We start from the raw sequence: 24066 nt of genomic DNA, 5'->3' as shown, positions 1-24066 counted from the left end.
CTGTAGAGGGCAGTGTCACTGTCCCTCATGTGGGATCTGAACCGGGGCCCTGCTGCTCACAGTTGGTGGCCCAAGGCCCAAGCCAACTCCTAACCAGTGCGTCAACACAGCCGGCCCTGTGTTTTCTGTTTTTAAGTTAAGAATTTTGTAAGTGAAAAGTAGGCATGAGAAAATATAACTGAAAATACTAGGGTATAAATATATATATATAATGTTGTTTGGGGAAAGGAAAGACTTGATCAAATGTATAACTCCTTTAATTACTTAAAATATGTTATTTTAAATGCCATAATGAAAATTGTCCCTGTGTCTTCAGCATTTCTGTGAGTTGCACACCAGATGCTCCTAGGGTAAGATTTACTTGTATCTCTCCATTAAAGAATAAACCTGAAAGAAATATTTTAGGATTTTAAATAAGATTCAGTTATAAAGTGAATTTAATATTAGTCTATGATCATAATCTGCCTTATTCTTTGTTAACATTTGAAAGAAAAATGTCCCCTGCTGTCCTATAGGTCCTTGACTTTACCTGCTGCTGACACTACCCAAAGCTTGGGATAGTGGGTAGAATCACTTCTGCGAGCAGCTCCTTCCACCACTATTTTTTCTTTCACAGTTATCCTTAGAATTAAGTTACCAGCCACATAAAACAGGCAATTATTTTGACTGCAAAATGTTTTGTTACATTTGGAAGATTTAGGGTGATGAAATGCAAACTATTTCCAGATATGTGAAGTATAATCCCTGGAACCTCTACCTGGGTTCAGTGAGAAGACACCCGTTACTTAGTTTTGTGTCCCCCAACCCAGTCCTTCTGCCGAGCTCAGAATTAATGAAGACTCCTCTCATTTTCCTTCTGGCTTCTACTGTGCAATAATGAGAGTATTCATTTATATTTATGAACATTTGACTTCAGTATTCTTCTCTTTAAATGTTTTGTTTTGTTTCATGTTGAAACCTGTCTGCAGTTTTTGCTTCATATCATTCAATGATTGTCAGCTTCTTCTTTTTTTTTTTTTTTTAAAGATTTTTATTGGGGAATTGGGGGAAAGGGAAGAGACAAGTTGCTGTCGTTTTGTTCTTCAGTCTAGTTGTGGAGGACGCTGCTTCACTGGCCCAAGTTGGCACCATCATTGTGCTCTTCCCGGGTGAGGCAGATCAGTCGCTGGCTTCTGGACGGCTTCTCACTGCGGCTGCTGGCCGCTCACGCTGGCTGCTGGCTACACACGGTAGCCCATGGCAACCCACTGCCACAGGGACTGCAGCCTACGCCGTCGCCTGTGACTCACAGCAGCCCAGCTCCAGGTTGAGCTGTTGTTCAGCATCTTAGCTGTAGAGGGCAGTGTCACTGGCCCTCATATGTGGGATCCAAACCGGGGCCCTCTGGCATCCCAAGCCAGTTCTTAACCATTGCGCCACTCAGCTGGCCCTGATTGTCAGCTTCTTGATACAACATTTTCCCAGGGCCTCACAGGACACATGCTGGTCTCCCTCTGGAATGCTCTCTCCTTTACAAAACCACTCCTCACCACATCGCCTCAGCTATCTCTTACTCATCAATCAAGGTTCAACTCTCTTTACCCTCAATGAGAAACCTTCCCAGACAAAGATATATTTGTTCTTCTTGTAACTTATTATGATTTTTATACATCATTGCTGTTTTAAAAGATCTTGCAAAACAATCATTTGCCCATTGGATTGTTAACTCCTTTAGGACAGAATCCATGTGTATCTATTTGAGCCTCAAGCCCCAGAATTTTGTCTGGGGCGAAGTAAACACCCATGATAACTATAGACCACATCAATGAATCTAAATAAACATCCTGAAACCAAGGAAACAAGTGCATTTTTTTTCCTTTAGTAATCTAGGCATCTTCTCAGCTTATATAAATTAATACAGTTTTAGTAACTTCTGAGTCAAAACAAACAAACAAATAACCCCCCAAAACTAAACCGTTTACACTCCTAATATACTCTCCCCTGGGTTTCATCTTCTTTCAACCTTCCCTGTTAGTAACATTCTTTTTATACCGGCCTTAACTATGCTACTTCTTTCATTCATTCATTTTCTTTTTTTTCTGATTGATCACTTAATCTTTAAAAACTCCTTAAACCTCATTACCAACTGCTAATTTACAAACATGTATGTAAACATTAAGTAAATAGAAGGCACTCTTAAACATCAACATGTAAGAGGATTCATAGCAGATACTGATTATGGCAGGAGGTTAGGAGGTTGTTGATAGCACGGGGTAACTATGGCCAGAGGCAGTTTATCTGACTTTCCTTTGGCTTCTGGGGTTTTCTTGTAACAGTGTTTTTATGTACTGGATATTTTTAATCATTATCATTATTGCATAAATTATTTTCAGATTTTTTTCTTAGGTATTGTGTTGTTTTTTTATAGCATTGTGGTAACTAATGAGCATCTCAGAAGCTTTCTTAAAAATTGTGGTACAAAATTTTGATTTTTTTTTTGTCAAGAACTTTATTATGAGATATGTAGTAGGTTTGTACATTTGTCATATTTTAATAATTATATATATATGTGTATGTATATGTATATATATACACATATATATGTACACATAAGTAGTATCAGCAATGTACATATATATGTATATACTATTTAACCAGAATCTATTATTAGCCCCAATAAAGGCTGATTAATTAAAATTTGAACTTTATCTTAGATTAATTGTGATACTTTTTGTAGATAGTTAATGTATAACATGACTTCTACTTTTACTTAATTTATTATGTGGTTAAATATGTATAGTAATTAAGATGAACCCCTATCAGACACAAAGTTTAAACTTCTGGAATGTAATATAGCTATTTAAAGATTTAACTCATCATTTAATTAGAACATAACTAAAATGATTTTAAACTTTAATAAGCATGATATAATCTTATTTCAACAATTTAGCATTTTTGTGATGGTTTTTAAAGCTAAATTTAATTCACTATATATCAGTTTTTAAATCTCTAATTATCTGATGATAGATTAAATTGAAAGAGCAAGAGGGAGGTGATTTAATGATTCTTAGTATATAACTAAAACTAAAATGTATACCTGAGTTTAGATTTTAGAATAATAATTTAAAACTATGTTTATTATGTGAAGAATAAAGAACATTTTATCTAGTATGTTGTTTATCTCACAAAAGCAAAGATTTACTCTAAATAAGTTTAAAAATTTTAAAATAAGTAACAAATTAAGGTTATATTTATGTATGATAATTAAGCAATTAGTCATTAAGTATAAATTTATATTTTAGATAACTGAATTTTATTTATCCCCCTTTGAATCTGACAATTTATTTTTAAATAACTTTTGGTGGAAATATGTATACAATTTATTACATGATCCACAGCATTACAAAATAATTAGAAAATATAATGCAACATTTTTCCAGAAAAGGCAGTGAAACAAAGGCAGTGTAACAAAGGCAGTGTAACTAATCTCATCTGTGGTGTAATGAAGCAGTGGTCTTCAGGCTTGCCAGTTTTAACAAATATAATATGAGGTTGTCGGACAATTAAGTTCGCAAACTCATGCTAGAAAATGTGCTGCATACCTCACTGCTGAATATCACTATGGTCACTTTCGAAGTACTCCTCTTGGGAAGCTATGCACTGATGCCAGTGCCTAGTCTACCCTTCAAAGAAATTTTGGAACTCTTTCTGGAATGGCCATCAGAGCTGTCATCATATTACCCTTGATGTCCTAAATGTCATCAAAATGTCTTCCTTTCAATATTTCCTTTATATTCCGGTAAAGAAAGAAGTCATTGGGGGCCAGATCAGGTGAGTAGGGAGGGTGTTCCAATACAGTTATTTGTTTACTGCCTAAAAACTCCTTTACAGACAGTGCCGTGTGAGCTGGTGCATTGTCATCATGCAAGAGCCATGAATTGGCAAAAAGTTCAGGTCATTTTCGTCTGACTTTTCCACACAGCCTTTTCAGCACTTCCAAATAGTAAAGTTGGTTAACTGTTTGTCCAGTTGGTACAAATTCATAATGAATAATCCCTTTGATCTCAAAAGAGGTTAGCAACATTGTTGCAACAAATTTGCGACCTTAATTATCAGACCTCATACATGACACCCAAATATTGCATGGAGAATATGTATACTAACAAATTATTATTTGTTTATATGAAATTCAAATGTAACTAGGCACCCTATGTTTTATCTAGTAACCCTTCTCAAGGTATTATTGGAGCTTATATAGTCTTAGGGTTCCTAATCTACTTTAGTGTGGAAGTGTTTTTCTGGACACAGGAAAACAGTGGTCAGCTTTGACTTTTCAGTGTGTTAGCATTTCAACCCCCCTCTGAGCCTGTCCAGTATGTTGTGTGTGTACTTTTTGAAAGTAAACTTGTATAAATTGCATTATATATATTTTATTTTATTTATCAACTAAGAAGATTTTCCACTTATATGCATGGCTTCATTATCTGAGGTTTCAGTGAAATTATTTTGAATCGTTATCCCTGTTTTGTTGGCTATCAGTGGTTAATAAATTAGGTACTCGGCTATGTATTTTTTAAATGAAGGTCTTATGTATTTATTCTTAAGTTTTTTCCACCTTTCATTGCTAGACTTTATGCTTGGTTTTGATATAAAAGATGAAGTTGTACTCATCAGTACTAGTTGGTCTAATATTGTGAAACAATGATGTGTTTGTTGCAAATAGATCTATACAGACTCAACATCCCTATACTTATAAGAATAACCAATCCCATCCAGGGATCTTCCACGCTTTCTGCTTTGAAAATTAATGCTAATTTTAACCTTATAAGAAAGTAACTAATTTGATCTCCTTATAATGTTGATTTGAAGGAAACTACTTGAAATACAAGTATCTAAATGTCAGTAAATATTATCAGCTCCATAATTCTCAAAGAAAAAAAAGGAACTATTCATATTTTAAAGGAACATATAGGTATCTCATTAAAAATTTATATACATAAAATAATGATATTTGTCAAACTTAAATGAAAGAATTCTTTGCTATTATTAAAGTAAGGTATAATTTAGTGGATTGTCTTCAAAATAAATTCTGAGGGTTCTTCGTTGCCCATGTAAAGGACATGATTTTCAAATAGTTGTGGAAAAAATCATACTTTCCATATTTTGTGGATTATGATAAAGGATTTCAGAAAAATTCTCAATGATATTGTACACATGGAGAGCAATACATGTCAGTATTCCATTTCCTAAATATATGCCAATGTAGGATCAAAGCATTTAAAAATTAATTCAGTCTCCAAACTTGATTTTAAGATACCAATGATGTAAGGGCGGTTTGTTTATCAAAGAGAGCCTGGTATAGTGGTCAAAGTATTCTGGGTAAGGTCCTAGATTTCTCCCCTCGGGGAAAATTTGGTAAGCATCCAAGGCATATTGTTTTACATTTTTTAGAAAAGTTTGGAATCGATCCCTTCAATCTATAAAGTTCTATGCAAGTGAGTTGTCCAAGTATTTTTCTATAAACAAATAATTTAAGAGTTTAATGTTTTTAGTTTTAAAAATGTCATTGAATATTGGCAATTCTTCTGTCTAGATGGAAAAGTTATACATGATTACTGTGTGTTTTTAGATATCTTGCTCAAGTCAATTCAGATAATGATACAGCATTTTGTCTCATTAAAGTCAATATACTATCCCTGGTTTTTGTTGTAGAATTCAAAGCACTCTTAATTAACTAATATAACTAGTTAGAGATAAATATGTTTAAACCATACAAAATTGAGTTACCATAATTATATACCCTGTTAAAAATATTTGTGTTAGTTGGCATGATTGCCATAACTCACAGAGCAGATATTTCCTCGTGAACCAGTTGTCAATGTACTATTGTCTTTGTGAGGGGGTAGTTTTTTTTTCTTTTTACTTTATTATATTACTTGTTGTCATTTATTTATTTTTATTATTTAATGATACTTGACATTCAGTAGTATTTTGTATTGGTTTCAGGTGTACAGCATATGGTTAGACATTAATATATTTATGAAATGATTCCCCCAATTAGTCTTTTACCTATTTGGCACTATACATAGTTATTACAATGTCATTGACTATATTCTCTATTCTGCACTCTACATCCTGGTCCCAATTTTGTAACTACCCATTTGTATTTCTTAATCCCTTCATCTTTTCCACCAGCCCCCCAACCACTGTGAGGAGATAGTTTTAAATTATACATACAAACATACACACAGACACATGCAAGTATATACACATTTCTAAAAGCCTGTGGATCGTCTAACACATGGTGTATCCGGGGACTCACTTTCTTTTACAAAACTACGTGAGGGTAATGGTCTACTGTCATATTTATGATCTGTACTTGTGGACAAATACAAGCCCCTATTTTCAAGGCTGTAAAGGTTTTGATTTAAGAATAAAATTTGGTTTACAAATAAACCATGAGTAATATTAAATTCTGAAATTTTCACTTGGTAGTCAATTCAGGGATTTACACAGTGCATCAACTCTATTTGATCTCTAGCTTATAAAATAAAATCCTTGTTTGCACACACCATTCTTAGTGAGAAAATAAGGCCCACTAATTTTGAATCCATAGCCTCAAAATGGTATACATTCTCTATCATGGAGAAAATATAGCAGTATTGATAACATTAGATTTTTAGGATGGATGGTGACAATTTAAGGGTTTTAGAACTGCTAGAACTAGAATGGCTGTGAGGAGAATATTATCCCCAACATGTGTGTCTTCTCTTGTAGAATTCATTCGTTTTGCTCATTTATTGATGTGCATTTCTATTCCACAAAGGTACACTTGCCAATTTCTTATCTCGTAAAATGCCCATGCTTTTATCTTTTAATCAACATTTATTAATTGCAAATTATGTTGTAATCATTGCATACACATATAAACTGAACTAAAAATAAACACTTGGCTTTACCAGATTATGTCTTGCATGAAAGGATTGTTTGAGTTACTTATTTCACAAAATTTCCTTTCTAGAAGACTAATCAAGCTTACATATGGAAACTACCTCCTCCAAATACACTCTTATTTTCTAGATCTATTCCATATTCCCTAAATACTGTCAAAGGAGAATAAAGAAGCATACTCTTTGATGAAAGGAAAATCAGAAATTTAACATGAGGACGGTGTGAATATTTTGAAATAAACATAAGAACTTAGGTTTATGCTACTCTAAGCTATTATTATTTGATGGAAAGATAATATTAGCAGAAGGCTTTTTTTTATAATTCATAATAAGCCACAGAATGTAATCATTTTTTTGCCATATATATTGGGCTGTTGGAAAAGTCATGATGCATTTTTGCAACGAAAAACATAGAAAAAAATATGTCATGACTTTTTCAACAACCCAATGTGTGTGTGTGTGTGTGTGTGTGTGTGTGTGTGTGTGTATTAATTTTAAATATTTTTGCAATTTTTGTGAGGAGGAAAACTTTTACAATATGAACAATATGCAACTATGCTTTTAAAAATAAAAGCAAATATAAGGTTGTCTGAGTGGGGATATAAAAGATAAATCAAGCAGTGACCCACTTTTAATAGTTAATAATACTACAATGTACATTTCTGGACTTTAGGTTTGAACAGAAAAAAAAATCTTTAGAGAGATTTTTAAAGAGAATCCTCAAAACTGGTGCAAGAATAAGGCAGGAAAATAAAAAGAGCTGATTATTCCCCTGGATAGATCTTTAATGGAGGCTCACTTTTAAACTCTTTCAGTTTACAATCTGCTTATTTACACAGGGAACGGAGAGCAGGTGTTTCTAACTTTTCCAAGGGGTAATGGGCTTTAACTCTGTGTGCTAGATTCATCTTATATATAAAGCAGTGCCCCGACATGAGGCTCATTAAACATGTGGATGAGCTCCGCGGTAGGGTACTGATCTCAGCCTCTGAAGTGTTTCACGTTAGTGGAGAGTCTCAATCATCTGGGATGTTTGAAGGCTGCTCTTTCGTTCAGTTGCAGAAATAGATTAGATCACATCACAAGCTTTATTTATTGCTTTAGCTTCTGTGGTTTATTCTATCATGAAGAATAAAGGACAGTATTTTACTTCCTGCTATGCATGTACAGGAATGTGAATATTCAAATGATTAAATTGTCTTTTCAGTGTAGTATAACAATTGTTTTTCACCATGCTATTATTATATTACTGTACGTGGTATAAATATGACAGCAATACTGATATTCTAATAATTGTTTTTGCAATATACATATTTGCAGTCACACTTCTTAAGTCATTAATCAGAATTTTTAAATGTTCCATAGTTTAATACCATACTTTGCAAATGATCAAAGGCAATAACAGGATTCCACAATATAAGAAAAAATATGCATCACAGAACCTTCATTAAAAATTACATATGTATGCTAAATATATACATACACATATATATGTTAAATATACACACACACATATATATATATATATATATATGCTAGATTATAAGAAGGTGGGGATTTGAATATCTCTTTTACATTAAGTGTGATTTTTTTATCTGTATTTCAGACAGTAAGATAAATGTCTTAAATGTGACATTTCTATGACTCACTATGAAGAATAAATGCAGTGAATGAATAAATAGAGGTAAAAAGGAATACTAACAGTCTCTTTCTTATTACTTTTGACTTTACTGAAAAGAAAATCTTTCAACCACATCAAGTGACCCATTCCCTACATATACTGATGAATAGCTAGGGGGAAAATGCATTTGTGAAGTGACAAGAAAAAGCAGAAATTCTGCAAGTATGCTTTGATAATTCCAAAACGTGTATATATAGAATACATCAGAAAGCATAGAGATTCAACGTGTTTGACCCACTCACTCCAGCCTGAAATGCTTTGGCCAATACATAGCTATAATAGCTAACATTGCCATTGAAACTGACTCTGTAATAACATTGATTTGTAAAAAAAAAATACTTTTGTTCACTATTAACCCATTCCTTCCCAAAGCAATAAGATTATTCAGGATGCAAACTCACATTTTAGAACCCTTAAAACAAAATGTATGTGATTATAACCTTAGGAATAATATAATATTTCATTTGCTCTAGTTTATCTGGCAGGACTTCATACTTGGCAAATTAGCTTCTGAAATGGGGGCAATCTTCCCTTCCTTTCTAATTTGTCCTGACCTTCAACCTCAGCCCTCATGCTTGTCCCATTTAGATTTGCACTCATGAATTAACAGAGAGGTTAGGGGACGTAAATTTAATAGTACACGATTATACTATTGAGACAACTACTGGAGTAGGTACACTTTATTTATCAGCAGCACACAGGAACCCTGAGCAGGGCTTACTAATATATGCCTATTAAGCGAATGTTTATATTTAAGATATTGAGTATAATGTGTGCCAAATTTCTGTGTTCTTATAACTGTGACCCATTTTGTTAACACAATTTCTTTATGTATCCTGACTAAATCAAAGGAACATATAACATCGATGCAAGTAGCTTTTCTCATAAGTAATCTTTTAACCTAATTAGAAATATTTTACAGATTTAAAGATATGCTAGATTGACTAATTTCTGTATTTATACTAAGATGTAGCTTTTCAGTATATTCTATTTTTTCACATAATGAATTAGTTTATGGGTTGGGTATAGGTCACTTCTGAGATCCTTTTGTCCTTGAACTACTGGAATGATGTTTCCTATAAATCAGTATTTTCTGATGTATATTTGATACTATTTAAAGAAAAAAAAAGTCAATCTGTAAGTAGTATCCCCAACTTATTTTGAAAAGAGTAATATTCTTTGTAGGGTGGTCATATTTCCTGGGTTGTCTGGGAGAGCATAAGATTATAACTTGTGTAATTGTTAATCGTGCTCTCTTTTATTCACACCATTGTTCAGTTTGGAGAATAAGTTATTTGATCACTATACTTATTTGTTCCAATTTGTTTTATAAACCTGAATTTATATGGTGGCTAACTATTCTAATTTACTAGGACATATATAAAATTCTGATTGGTATAAACAAAATATATTTAATTCACATATATTCAAGTTTATCATGAAACAGTGATTTGAATTCTGGAGCATAAGGAAATAGAATCTGATTCTTTCAAATGTTCTTTAAAAAAATGTTTCTATTTGCTAATAGAATATCTCTGCATCATCTGACCAGATAAGTTATAATAGCTACCAGGTAGTCCTGTGTTTTAGCTAACTCATTTTATAATATATAATATTATAAAACAAAACATGTTTTGATTATTTTCAATACTGGTTACTACATACTACATGTATCTATCTATGCATTTGCACTTTAATTTCTGTGAGTGGTGGTACCTGACTCCTATAATTTTAATTGATGTGTTTCTGATAAAAGGAACAAGTAAAGAAACGTTTGATGGTCTGGTCAGGAATTGAGTTTGTGAGGAAAAATAAATAAGAAAATTAGGGAAAATAAATTAGGAAAAATATATAATTAGATAATCTACGTGAAATGAATGGAAATATCTGAGGAGAGGAATTGCGCTGATAAGCATGTAACATTTATAAAACATAAATACCAACTATTTAACAGGTTGAAACAATTCAGTTATGCTAAGTAGTGTAGCTCTTAATTTTCAATGAGATATACATATATGTGATTTCTATCTCAATGGAACTATCTTGATTTTCAGCAAATTTCCATTATACACCGGTTATATGCCACACACTGATGTAAAGGATGCAGTTTCTGTTCTAGTTGTTCTCATGGTCAAATATTACAAAGATTAGGGATAGGTGGGAAGATATATCCTTTATCACTAGAAATAAACACAATACTTAGATCATAAAATCTGAATGATTGAATCTAGACATCCTGCTTCATAATGCGATATACAAGTATTTTATAAGACTGGACCAAATTTGATAATAGATTTTTTTCTCTCCTTCATCTTTACCCTCTTTATGAGAAAGTGGATTACTTAAAGGGAATACATTGACCTATTTAAACAAAAAAAATTGTAGACCATGTAAAGGTTTGATTTCCATGTAACTTAAAAAATGAGATAAAATAAACCCAGAATGTGAATGACCCATTACTTTTTTAACTACATAAACATTTTCTAGTACATTTTCCTCTATTATATATTGACTTCATATATATCATTTATAGTTTATTAAATTGAATATATAACAAGTTGCTCATCGATATTCTAAAGACTTGTTCTAGACATGTAAGGGCCACACAGTTTTTCAACACCCTGATTATGTGTAAATAGTCAAGTAGGGATTGGTTTATAGATAATTTAAAAAACAATTAGTTTCCATATAATTGGTGACTGGTATATAAAGTATACATTTCCCATGCAAAATTGATTTCTAAAAATGTCAAAATTGTCACCTTCAGAAAGCCCAACAACAGAATGACCGTCACCCTTAGAAACCAAGGTAACACTGAAATATTTTGACACTATGGGGGTCTGGTACGGGAATAAAACTCATTTCCATTGTACTTGCTGCTATTCCAATAATGTTCAATTCTAAACACCAAAGGTCAAGCTCATTTTCTTAGAGTTTTTTTTTTTTTCTTTCTCACAGCACGGAAAAGGATATGCTAGTCAATTCTACAGGACTTCCCTGAAGCAGCATGATTTGCACAAAGTCGACCAACAAAAGCATCAACTTTTCAACTTCATTATCTTGGCCATCCAGTTAGTTGTGTGTAACTGAGTATTAGATTGCCTCCGGAGTCACCGTGGCCACTCGTAGGACCTAATTGCTCTCAGCAGGCCTGAGAAATGAGTTGAAATGTGCAGAACTGTAGAAACTTGAGGCAAACTGATTTTGCCTCTCCGATCAGTGTGTGCCTGTTTACAGCACTATATTATCTTTCTCTCTCCAAATGTCACTGAGCCCTTTAGATGTTTATATTCACCACGAGAAGCCAGTCAAAGGATAAAGGAAATTTCTGCATTATAAATGCAATACCACTGTTTTAAACTTGACTGTTTTATATTATTTTTGTGTGATTAAGTGCTCCCCAAGCTATTCCAACTTTACAAGAGAGATTGTGATTATGTTCTTTTCACCTGTGGGTCATAAAAAAATGTTGTATTCTGAAGACTCACAAAATATCAAAGACATTCTGTAGTTTATACACCGTGTTGCAAAGTGTTTACTGTACTATTTCAAAGCTTCTAAATAAATATAAAATATATATATATATATATTATATTATATTATATAATTTTCCTAAAATGTGGTACAACTCAGTTGGTTTTTAAATGGATTCATGCAGTCCACATCATACAATAAAGTAAAAGGTAATTCAGGGTCCCAAAGATAAACTTACTAAGAATAAAAATAATCATTAATAGTTTCCTCCCAGTTTTCATATTTTATTCAACCCTGTTTTTCCTTGTTTAAAAGAAAATGAAACTCTAAGCTACAAAATTTTGTCAAGAACTTGTACTGAATTTTCAATGCCAAAGATATAGCTGTCGATGTTATGAGAGGAGCACTGAACATGTACTATCAAAATATCTAACAATCTACATTATTTCGATTCTATTTCTATGGCTTTGAATTTAGAATCATTTAAAGCTTTTATAAAGAATCTATAAATTCATCTGTATTTGTTGTTAGAAAGAAGCAAACACTGGGTGTCTGTACATTTTGTGGTGTAAAATATGTAATTGAAGATTACTATTTTAAAAAGTCCTCAATCATGACTCACACAGAATTTTATTTTACATAGTTTTGCATAGTTTTGTGACTACTAATAACACATGCATATAAAATCTATTCATAACTCTATATGAATATATAGAGATATATAAATATCTGAACTGGTAAAGAGTAACTATAAAATACAAAGAATCTCTAAATTTAAAACAAAGTAAATAAATTTGGAGATAGGAACATGGTATATTATTGTTTCAGTACTATCTTACGTGTGGAAATTTTATAGCTTACATGTAGTATTTTATTAATGAGAAAATTCTTCATGAGTCAGCCCTGAAAAGTGAAGCTTGACTTTTACATAATTATTAAATTCAATAGGAAGCTTTTTTTTCTTTTACATATTTTCCTTTTTTTCTGCTGTTGTGTATTGCTAATTGAAACACAAGAGAATGAAAACTCTGAGAATCTGAGATATTCTTCTAAACAAAAAAACAGAATTGTCACAGCTCCCATTAAAAAAAAACAAAACTTCAGAATTATATCGAGAGATTTGCCCAACCCAAATTACAGACCAATTTTGAAATATTTCCCTTAATTTTAAACTAATCTTATTTTCAATGATAGTTTGAGCTATGCTATGTTATTCAAAAATATACTAAAAATTAACACATAACAAAGGTTTTCCAGTTAATTTTATGTCATTTAAATGGGAATATTTCCCTTAGATTTAACATTAAAACACATACATACATTTGTAGGTCCTAGATATGTGTATTTGAGTGATATCTTGGTGTCAATTATTTTAATGTTATCAAATTAGATATTAATATGTCATAATCACAATCAATTTATATAAAATTGGGGACCCTTTAAAAATATGTGAAGCTAATCCATCATCTGTGACATAAAAAGCACATACATTCACTAAGTGCAGCAGTAAATTTTTCTCACACTTTTGGCATTATTACATTAATATTTTGAATTATGGACTATTTTATGTAAGGAAATGTTTCAATATAATTTAACTGCAAAAAAGTCTGTTGTAACTGCTTTTAAAACAAGAAAATGATTTTCAAAGTGGGGTCCATTGTGCAATGGTTAGCACTCTGGACTCTGAAAATGGTTTTCTTGTTAAGACACTCTGCTTTAATTAAAACCTTTTATTCATCATTTTACACTTATGGGTGGGGGGAACCCACATCAATTTTACCTTATTATGTGCATTGCAAATGAGGTTATACTCACTTCATATATAATAGCTATATTAATTCATTTAACTTAAAGAAATTTTCTTTAATTATTTAGCCCTTTATATCATTGTATATAATCTCTCTTGAAGCAGCTTCTTATATATTTGTGTATTAGTTTTTTCACTATATCATAGTAACTAGTTACACTAATTTGCAGTTCAATTCTTAAATTTTATTATCAACCTGCAGAAGCTTCCCCCCAAAAATCCTACCTAATTTGTGGAAAAAATAGAATTATTTAAACATAAAATACTAAATGATTAGGTCATTAGTTAATTATCTACTGCATCCAGAATAAAATAAAAGTTACAACAGAATAAGGGTATGATTTTAGTACATTGGCTAAAATGTTATACACTAATGAGGGGGACTATAAAATGGAAAATGCAACCAACCAATAATTGAAGGTTTCCAAAAAAACATTTATTAGATTTGTATGCAAAGGAATTGTAGAAAGGTTTTCTATTTACTCTAGTCATCCTAATATTCAATCTTTCATAATTACATATATATATATATATAATATCCAAAGTGTAAGACAGTATTTCTTCAATAAATTATTTCAGAAAGTAATAATCATGACATTTACTCCTTGTTAACATGGTTAGTTTTAGAGTAGTAAAAAGTCAAAATATTTTCCTGTGGAAACAGTGTCTTAATGTTTTAAAGGTATGTCAAATGACAATTTTTAGAAATATTTCAGCCACATGTAAAATTCTAATTTTTAACTGTGAATATAATTTTGTGAGATTGTTTTAAGTCAAATATTTAAATATCACAACAGAATTGCTTCACAGATATCATGGTCTGCTTCATTATTAGTGCATCATCTTTCTTGGGAAATATTAAGGGAATATGTATATTTTATTTTATGAAGATATTAAATGCAATGCCTTTTAAAACTTTGCAAATTAAATGCTACAGTAGAAGATTTGAATATCTGACTTACTCATTCTCCTGTTTCAGTTCTTAATGGTGTTGTAATTTGTTATCAGATCTTTTGCAATGTGGAAACCCTCCGGCTTCTCCAATAAAAGGAGGGGGAAAAAATCCTTACAGTTCTCAACATAAACTTTAATAACTGTGAAATATATTGAACCATTTTACATTCCAAAAATTATGTACTGGAGTCAAGTACATTTTTAATATAATTACTTAGTCAAAATGTTGCAAAAATTAAATAGGATAAGGTAAATTATTCAAGTTACTGATTGATAATCGCACTATTTGTCATCACATGTGGTTTTCTTCCTCCCCCTCACATTTTTATGTGTGTTTTTAATACCCAAAGATCTAAAAAATACTTAAAACATTGGTATACTTGATAATTTTCTGAAAATCTTATATTTTTCATATTGCAATTTCTTGGGTTCCTTATCTTTTTCAACTCTAATTTTGTAGTGGTAAAGGCTTTGCACTTAACATCCTTTTTATGTTCCTTTTTAACAAGGAAAAACAGAAAATGACAAAATTCCATATTTTTTATGCCATGGAGTAGTAAACTGATTTTATATATTGTTAGCACTTCAAGGAATATCCCTCTGCTAGATCAAACAAAATCCTTATACAGTAATTTGTGAAACTAATGTTCCGTAGAGTATTTTTTTTCCTTCTAAAACTTGGAATAGGTTTTAGACTTCTAGCATTCTGTGAGAATGCAGGTAGATGGGTACCGCCAGAGTATAGCAGGCAATAATATGACTAAAATTCGAATACCTTTAGTGTGCATGCATGTATTTCTAATCACTGTTTTTTTAAGTATTTGTAAAATTAGAAAAATGGCTTTTTATTCCTTGAAAACATCACATCTTAGTTTGAAGTTTTACACACCAGATGTTTTTGAGTTGCATGAAAATATTGCATTAATGATGCAAAATACTTTAAATTTTCTCATGAGACTCAAAAACTTCTGAATGATAGAACTCAGACTTCCAGTACATCCATCCTTGAGCTGAAAGTAAGCAGGGAATTTCAGCTCTAGACACACTTTTGAGACAGTTATCTGTGAGTGAAAACAGGGTATTATAACAAAGGATGAGTATAAATCTTAACTATAGTGTTTGTTACTGTGAATGCTATACTACATAGTAAAATGAGTGTAAATGTAATATATTATTTTATACTGCTGTATACATATGAAATAAATAAAACTAGGATACATATTACGCCATTTTTCCATGCATGGATCTTCCACTGACGCCTGTGGGAGCTTTGAACAAAAATCAGTGGCAAAAGATAACTCTAAGTTTAAAAACAACTAATGCTGATTTAGCGATTTTAGGCTTACTATAACAGGTCCAAGGGAACATCTGTTCAAACCTGAGTCTCACTTCAAGTAACATATGCTAAGTTTAAAGGATTTCACTATAATTCATAGTTTTGAAAGGAGGCATTTAGTCCCATATGCTTCTCATGATACCCACAATGAATATTTTAAATATATAATATATATATGTATATTTTTTCCACCTCATGTTATATTTTCTTTTTAATTTTTTTGATTTGTAGTGATACCCAGGCTCCACAAGGATTAATACAGATGTTGTATATAGAATATGAGTGCCTACAATTTATAAAAAAAAATTATCTAAAATTTTAGAAACAAATGATTTCCTATTTACAGTTGATGAAACACAAGAAAAAATAAAATTCATATGGGTGTCACTTTCCAAGAAGAAAATATGAATTAAGGCATCGATTTTTTATAATGTAAAAATAATCAGAATCAATCTTACAGAAATTTACATTCTGAAATAGCTAAAAGGTAACAGAAGAAACACTGTGTTTCTTAATCTAGTGTGTAGCTTGTAAAAATGATTTTCTTGAGTTCAAACTACTCATATGTGGATAAAGGCATATTTTATGAAGTGACAAGGGAGAGAACTAGGTTTTTCTCTTGCTTTGAACATGTAATAAAGCCAACCCTATGGTGAAAGAGAACTAGATAAGCTATACACAGTGATAGTTCTCAAGGAAGCATTAACAGTTATAAATAGAAGTTGCTTTGGTTCCCCAGTAACCCTGTATCTCCCATCCCTTACTTTTATCTGTTTTGGGAATCATATCAGGAATTCTTCTATTTAACCAAGGTTATGAATTTTCAGGGGTAAAATTAAATTTTATTAGATTACAAACATGTATTGAAGTTCGAAAATGAGGGGATGAGTGCATGGTGATATCTGCCTTCAGTGAAATTCTAGCTTGCTTTGGGAACCAAAGACATTATAGGAAAATCTTAAGTAATCAAATGATCAAATAATTCAGTAATCAAAATTTGTGGTCATAACCCAACAGTGGGTCATGAGGGCAATTTAATATATTGAGAAAATTAGATTAAAACAAAAAGAAGTAATACAATAGAAAAAAGTAGACTAGAAAAGCATCAAAACACATCATTATGGTAAAATCAAATCGTTTTGTGTGAAGCTTTTTATTTTTCAGATAAGTGTGTGAAATAGGTTCACAATGTGAAATATATTTTTCACTATGACTCTGAATCGTCAACCTGTTCCAGGCTACGTTTCCAGTCTCTGTGTCTTATTCTAACTCAAAATCCTGAAGTCACTATAAATAAAATCATACAAATAAGTTATAGCATCTAGAACTTTCTATTTTAAAATTCCAATGCTCTCTCTATGCCACTTGCTCACCTGTGAGGATGATTCCCACATATAAGTTACCATAAGATTAGGCCTTAGAGACTAAAGACAGTTCTTAATGTCGTTTTACAATTTAAATTTAGAATGAAATGTTGTTTTGACATATGCATTTTCACACTTCTTAACATGTTATGTTGGCAGAGAATAAGCAAAACTAGTGTCCAACAAATATCCTCAAAGAAATCACATTTAACAATCTGCTGCTCCACCAAGAATAGGTCTGAATAACCTGACTTTACAAAATTCCTCATATCATCACCCCATCTCATGAATTGACTGAATTTAGCTTAATTTACTTGAAATAATTTAGTCAAACACTGAAGGAAAAATAAGAAGGTAGGTAAAGAGTTGTTTTGCCAACTATTCACCCAGTTGATGGGGAAGAGATTTGCAAACTAGGGTTATGGGGATGGAGAACACACAACCTCTGACAGTAGACAGAGATGAAATCAACAATTTATTAGTCACATATTCTCACAGCCTGGGGAAAAAGGACATCACACAACACACAGGGCCACACTGGGGTTACACTCAGGGCCAGAGAGCAAACCAGGGTCAGGTTCTTCCTGGTTCCCACTGCAAGAGGACAAGAGGAGATTGGCTTGTTTGAATTCAGTGCGGCTAGCAGGGAAATGAAACCTCACTACCTAAGAAGGAATTATGCCTGGTCCCCCCTGATAAGGAGAGCGGTTTGGCTAGGGGATCTTATGGTGGGGAGAATGAGGAAGGGTGAGGGTATGCCATTGGAGGCCTTCTGGGTTATATCAAAGGCAGCACATACTATTAGCCCGTAGTTGTAGTTCTTATATCATAATGGACTCCTTGATGTCTTGACATCAATTTATACCTTGGGGATGACCTGACCTTTCCAGGGAGTAGAAGTACCTCTCTAGGAGATGAAGTAGGCACTTATCCAGGAGGAAAAGAGTCACATAGTGAGATGGTTTTCAGAAACATGAAGTTTAGAGGTGTTCCCTACATGGCCAATAAAGAAAATTGAGGAACCTGTGTAGCATTCATATAGGGACTGCATGATCCCAGGGGATGTGGATATTGACTGATTCATTCTTGTGGGTCCATTTGCTACTTTTTAATTTAAATAGGAGTTTTTGAGGGGGCCATTATGTCTTTCAGTTAAACTGGTTGCGTAGGGTCTAAACGGGACAAGGAAGTTGCATGGAATGCCTTCTTCAGTAGCCCACGTTGTTTATTTTGAGAAGTGAAAGGAATGCCTTGGTCTCTGTAAGTAATCTCTGGAGCCTCCAAGGGATACCGAGTGTTCTGATGAGGGCTTGAATTATGATCCTAGTACACATAGTGACATCTGTTATCTTGATTTATATTTTAGGGCTGTGTGAGACATGAGCTTCCTAGAGTCCATTATCTCAAAGGGGTCAAGTCAAACAACACACCAAGGTTTTATAAAAATGTATAAATGGGGCCATTTCCTGGCCAGGGTATCTGGTGATAAGATGACTGTCACTTGCCAACTGTGCTGATCCTTAAGTTCTGTCATTTATCAGGGACATCCTGGATAAGGAATGAAAAGCAGCATCCTTCCACGTGTGCTCCATCATATTTAATGGTGGTGATAGGGTCCAACCAGGGTATAAACTCACATCAATGCTCAAAGCTCAGTTGCTTCCAAGGGTCTCTTTAGGTAGCCAAGGGGTCTGTGAGAGAGTTGACCTTTAGCACCATGGCACCTGCCACGGGACTAAGGAGAGGGGACACCATACCCTTATGCAGGTGGAATATATCAGAGGGTTCAGGTTTGGCTCCAGCCTATAAAAAGGAGGCCTTGGCCACTGAGCTTGTACAGTGCTGGTTCCATGATCCAAGGCATGGTGGCCATGTTGGTATGGAGGACTAGGTGCTCAGCTCTGTGAGAAAGTATTTTCAGAAGAGCTTTGTGTGGCCAACAATTACTACTCTGATGTGTGGTGTAGGGCCAAGGAGGGCAGTTTCCTGCATCAGAAGTCCACAAGAGTCTTATGGCCATCAAACATGGGCCAGCCCTCCAGAAGCCATGAGAAGAAGTTACTGAAGTTTTATAGTGAAGGAAACTCTGAGAACACTAAAGACAATGGTTGCTGATTTCAATTTGAACAGATTCTAGAGGCTTTTATTTGAGGGGGTCCCAAAATGTAAAAGATGTCAGATGGTATAAACGTTTTGGGTACTGAGAAGTATCACTTGCTATTTGTTGACAGTATCAGGGGTGGAGTAGCCTTCAGATTGCCAAAAAATTTTCAAGAATTTAACAGAGGTGGTTATGTCTTGTATTATATGTGGGACAATGGCCAATCCCTGTTTTTTGTTTGTTTGTTTTTTTGAGAATTCGTATGTCCTTAAATTGTGTGTCTAACAAATCTCCTAAAAAGAGGATGCCATCAGTGTAATGTCGTACCTGTGCTCCTGGAGAAAGGTGAATACCATTAGGATCTTAGCAGCAAAGACGGTGTATGATAGCAAGGCTAATGACATGCAACATGGGTGGCCTGACAAAGGTGTGTTGTGTCAAGTTGGAGGTGAAGGCTAACTGTGGCTGAGAGGCTGTTGGAATAGGCATTGAACAAAATGTATTAGCCAAATCTATAATAGCAAAATATGTGCCAGTTGCTGATTCCATTAAATCTGTAATTTCAAAAATATTGGGCATTGGGTATGGGGGTCACAGTGCATTGGACCACAGCATTAAGGTTGTGGTAATCCACCCTGAGATGCCATTCATACTTGCTAGGTTTACGGACAGGCCAAATCGTGATGTTGAATGGAGAAGCAGAGGAGATCAGAGCCCTTTCACTCATTAGGTCTTATACAATACGTTTCAATACTTGAAGGCCCTGTTTTAATTTACATTGGTCTATATTAAGTACTTTAACATGGGGTGGAGTCTTATTAGGCTACTTAGGTTTAATTCTCCCTTGGGTGGTGATCTCCTTTTTATCCACAGCCTCACAGTGAGATCCTGGTCTCCCCATGAAGGTATATAATACAATTACAAATAATGTCCATACGGCTGCCCCAAGCAGCTAGTGATGGCTGTCAGCTCATAATTAAAAACAGTACTCTCAAATACTGAAGGTAAGCTCTGTGCTTGTGTAAAGGGCTTCTTGAGTGTTTGGTTCTATAGTGATTGGGCCAGGCCACTTAATCAAGGAATACCCAATGTCAATATGTTAGGTATATTTTTCTTCTTGGGCTAGTTCGATACCAAGAGAAATCTAAGCTTGGGCACTTGAATTTTCTAAGTTTACTGGGGAATAATCACTGAGAAACTCAAGATCCAAAGCTTTCTGGATATGATGATCTCACATCAAAGAGTGTTTGCTGTCTTCCAATCTAGACATCTCTGTTTTACCCTCCTTGAGAATAAACCTCCTGTCTTCTAACCAGGAAAACAGCACCTACATGTGCGCCGCCAATGAGGGCAATTTGGAATTCTAATTGTTTCTTAATGACATCATTGATCCTTCTTTTTACTTTTATATTCACTCTCACTTTGAAACTAATTTGTCTTATCAGTTCTTGAGCCTTTGGAATTTTCTGAGGGACAAATCAGGTTTCTTCTTCATATGCTTCACTTCTAATTAAGCACTAAACATTTTTAAAACTACTAACTCAATTACAAATTATTGATCTACTTCCAAACTTCTAAAATGTTGTCACAGTTGTTACCTTCCTTGTTTGTCTTCCAAAATATTTTTTTCCTTCAAATTTTCTTTTCATTTTAGCGAAGTTTTAGGAAAAGTGAAAGTTAGTGTATGAATTCATTCACCATCTCTCCCTTTTTAACTGGAAGCTTGAAAATGAGCTTTGCACATAATAAGCAAAGTCGCATAACAGAAATTGTCATGAAGAAATCTACTCTTAGATTTATGAGAGTTTGTGGAATTCTTGCTAGCAAATTTATTATTATTATTATTATTATTATTATTATTATTATTAGAGCTACATAGGAAGCTCTGATATGTTTGATATTGGGTCACTTTTGGGAATTAATAATTTAAATGTAAATAATTAATTTCTCTCATTACATATCAATACATAAAATCACAAAATATATGTAGTTTCAAACTCCTCAAGTGCAACTATTAAAGTACTTTATTTTTCACTTTTGGTTGGTAACAACTTTATCCTTCTATTGAGACTAATGACATTTTAGATCAATAATGGTAACATCAAATATGTGACATGCACTGTTGTATTTGATATAGATTAGAATGGTAATTACTTATTCAATTATCTTTACGGTTATAATTATAGTGAAAATACAATTTAAAGCCTGATAGATCTTTTCTCTCATTGCATTGGTGTATTCATCATATTATTCTACTTTGAATGGTGCCTGAATTTAGTGTCCAAGCCATCTCAGGCAACTTGCAAGCTTTAGTACTTGAGGTCAATTTAATTACAGTGTGCATGACAGAATCCAGGCCATTTGGGTATTGCCTTTGCCACCAGCAATTGACACCTGAGTGTTAATGAGCTGGTAATTAAGAGCTGGCACATACAGACACATTTTTCAGTTTGGGAAGAAGACAACCATATGCTACATAACTTCAGTGCTAAGTATTTTGTTAGCTCCAGAATTTGCACAATTATGTTTTTGAGGTTTGTTTTTTTCTCTTTTTTTCTTAACCTCAATTTTTCCAGAATACAAAAAAAAAGAAAGAAAAAAATAGATTAAAAACAGTTAGTGTTAAGTGACTATACTCATCATTTTCAAGTTATGAAACTTTCTAAAACTAGTAAGAGTGTATATTTGGAGAACAAACATTTGGAAAAACTTAAATTGCAGAATTTGTGTGGTAATATATTACTTTCAGTTTAAAACCACATTTGCAGGACTTCTATTATGAAAGTCTTCTGTAATATAAAAAAAAAAAAAAGTGCCAAAAGCAACTTAACACGAATGCATAGATGTGGGGTAGAAAGCCTGTGGGATGGCCCATAATGATTTTCCACCTCCTGGTATTCACACCATGGAGTAATCCACTTTTCTGGAAGGTAAGTGGGATATAGTAACCCACCTCTAAGAAAAGAATGTGGTAGGAAGAGGGGATGTCATTCCTGAATTAGGCTAGAAAAAGGCTACTGTTTCCATCTTGGGAACGTTCTTGTACACTCTCTCATTCTCTTTTGGATTGCTTGCAGAGGTGCTGTGGAGGCAACTCCATGGTGAGATGCAGGTGGCGAGAGAGCAAGACCCATCAACAACAAAGAGAGTGAACTTGTAAGCAGAATCCTGCCCACAGGTGCACCTTTAAAAGTGACCAGATCTGCGAACTAACAGCTTGATGGGAACTTCAAGATTTTAGCCAGACGCACCCAGTTAGGCTGCACTAAGAGTTTTGCACCACACAAATTATGAGATAATAAATGTTTGTAATTTTAAGTGGTAATGTTTGGGGGTTTGTTGTCATGCCCAATAGATAATGAATAACTAGACGTGAGAACACTATTGTCTTTTATAGCAGTATGAATTATTGATTTTTCTGATGTGATATTGGCCATTTTCACAGATGATACATGTAACGTGCTTTGCTTTCTAATCTTTAGTTCTCCTTTTTCTACTTCTCCATACCTCATGAAAAAGTTCCCACCATTATCTAGGTTCATCTCCTGTTGGCTTAAAAAAATAAATATGTTGTAACCAGGCGAAAAAAAATGTATTAAATTTGGTGAATTTTAGTTGTGGGAATTACTTCCAATTTTTCTTCTCTGAAAGAATTTGCTTTCCCATGAACCCTCTGTAGGACATATAGCCTTTTATATGCAGATTGGTATAATTACACTTTGAAATAGCTTTGAATTCCCTGTAGCTTAAACTGAGACATGAAAGGCCAAATGTTATATCTAACCAAAGGATATAAAAGTGCATCTACATCAATCTGAAATGAGACATAGAAATGAACAGCTCTTTATACCGTGATGTCAGTGTTTGACAGATTATTGAAAAGGATCTGTACAACTGCTGAGGCTGCTTTGGGTAGCATGGAAACTCTGCCTGGGGGACAGCCTCATCAGTTTGTATATTTTATTCTTTCCATACCCAAAGGTGAGTAGATGTTTCGTGAAACAAGAGAAATGTGCTCTGAAGACAGCTTTAACTCTCTTCCCCAAAGATGACACCTGGCCCCACATGGTACCACACAGTGTGATCCAATGATGAAATCATCCACCCAATCTGTCAGGCTAGAGAAGGCAGCCTAGATGAGGAGGATACATTTTAGGAAGCAGACAGAAAACCCACATGACAACCTTCACCTCCAGAGATGCCAGTGACAGACAAGGGCCTTTTCTGCACAGAAGGGGAGTTTATTGTGCCAGTGACAGACTCATGAGGAGGGTTTAAAGTGCCACATTCTTTCTTATCACCAGCAGGAAGAAAAAAGGAGCACAGTGGATTTTGGCACATTCAAAACCTTGAAATCAGCACTATATTTATTTTAAAATAGATTCTGAAAAAAACCTAACTTTATGTTGAAGGAGGAAGT

The 24066-nt window shown here is 33.5% G+C and overlaps 1 protein-coding gene across 1 annotated transcript in view; it reads left to right on the top strand.

The window, feature by feature from the left end:
• PCDH10 (protocadherin 10) overlaps positions 1-23524 on the top strand; it is a 53453-nt gene extending 29929 nt beyond the window's left edge. The window contains 1 exon segment of the mRNA XM_019628468.1: positions 22724-23524. Coding sequence (XP_019484013.1) covers positions 22724-22806 — 83 coding nt within the window. The 3' untranslated portion in view covers positions 22807-23524.
• Positions 23525-24066: the final 542 nt, after the last annotated feature.

This window comes from Hipposideros armiger, unplaced genomic scaffold (assembly GCF_001890085.2).
Source record: "Hipposideros armiger isolate ML-2016 unplaced genomic scaffold, ASM189008v1 scaffold_793, whole genome shotgun sequence".
Lineage (NCBI taxonomy): Eukaryota > Metazoa > Chordata > Mammalia > Chiroptera > Hipposideridae > Hipposideros > Hipposideros armiger.
Note: the sequence above shows the minus strand (reverse complement) of the source record. Positions and strands in the feature narration are given on the sequence as shown.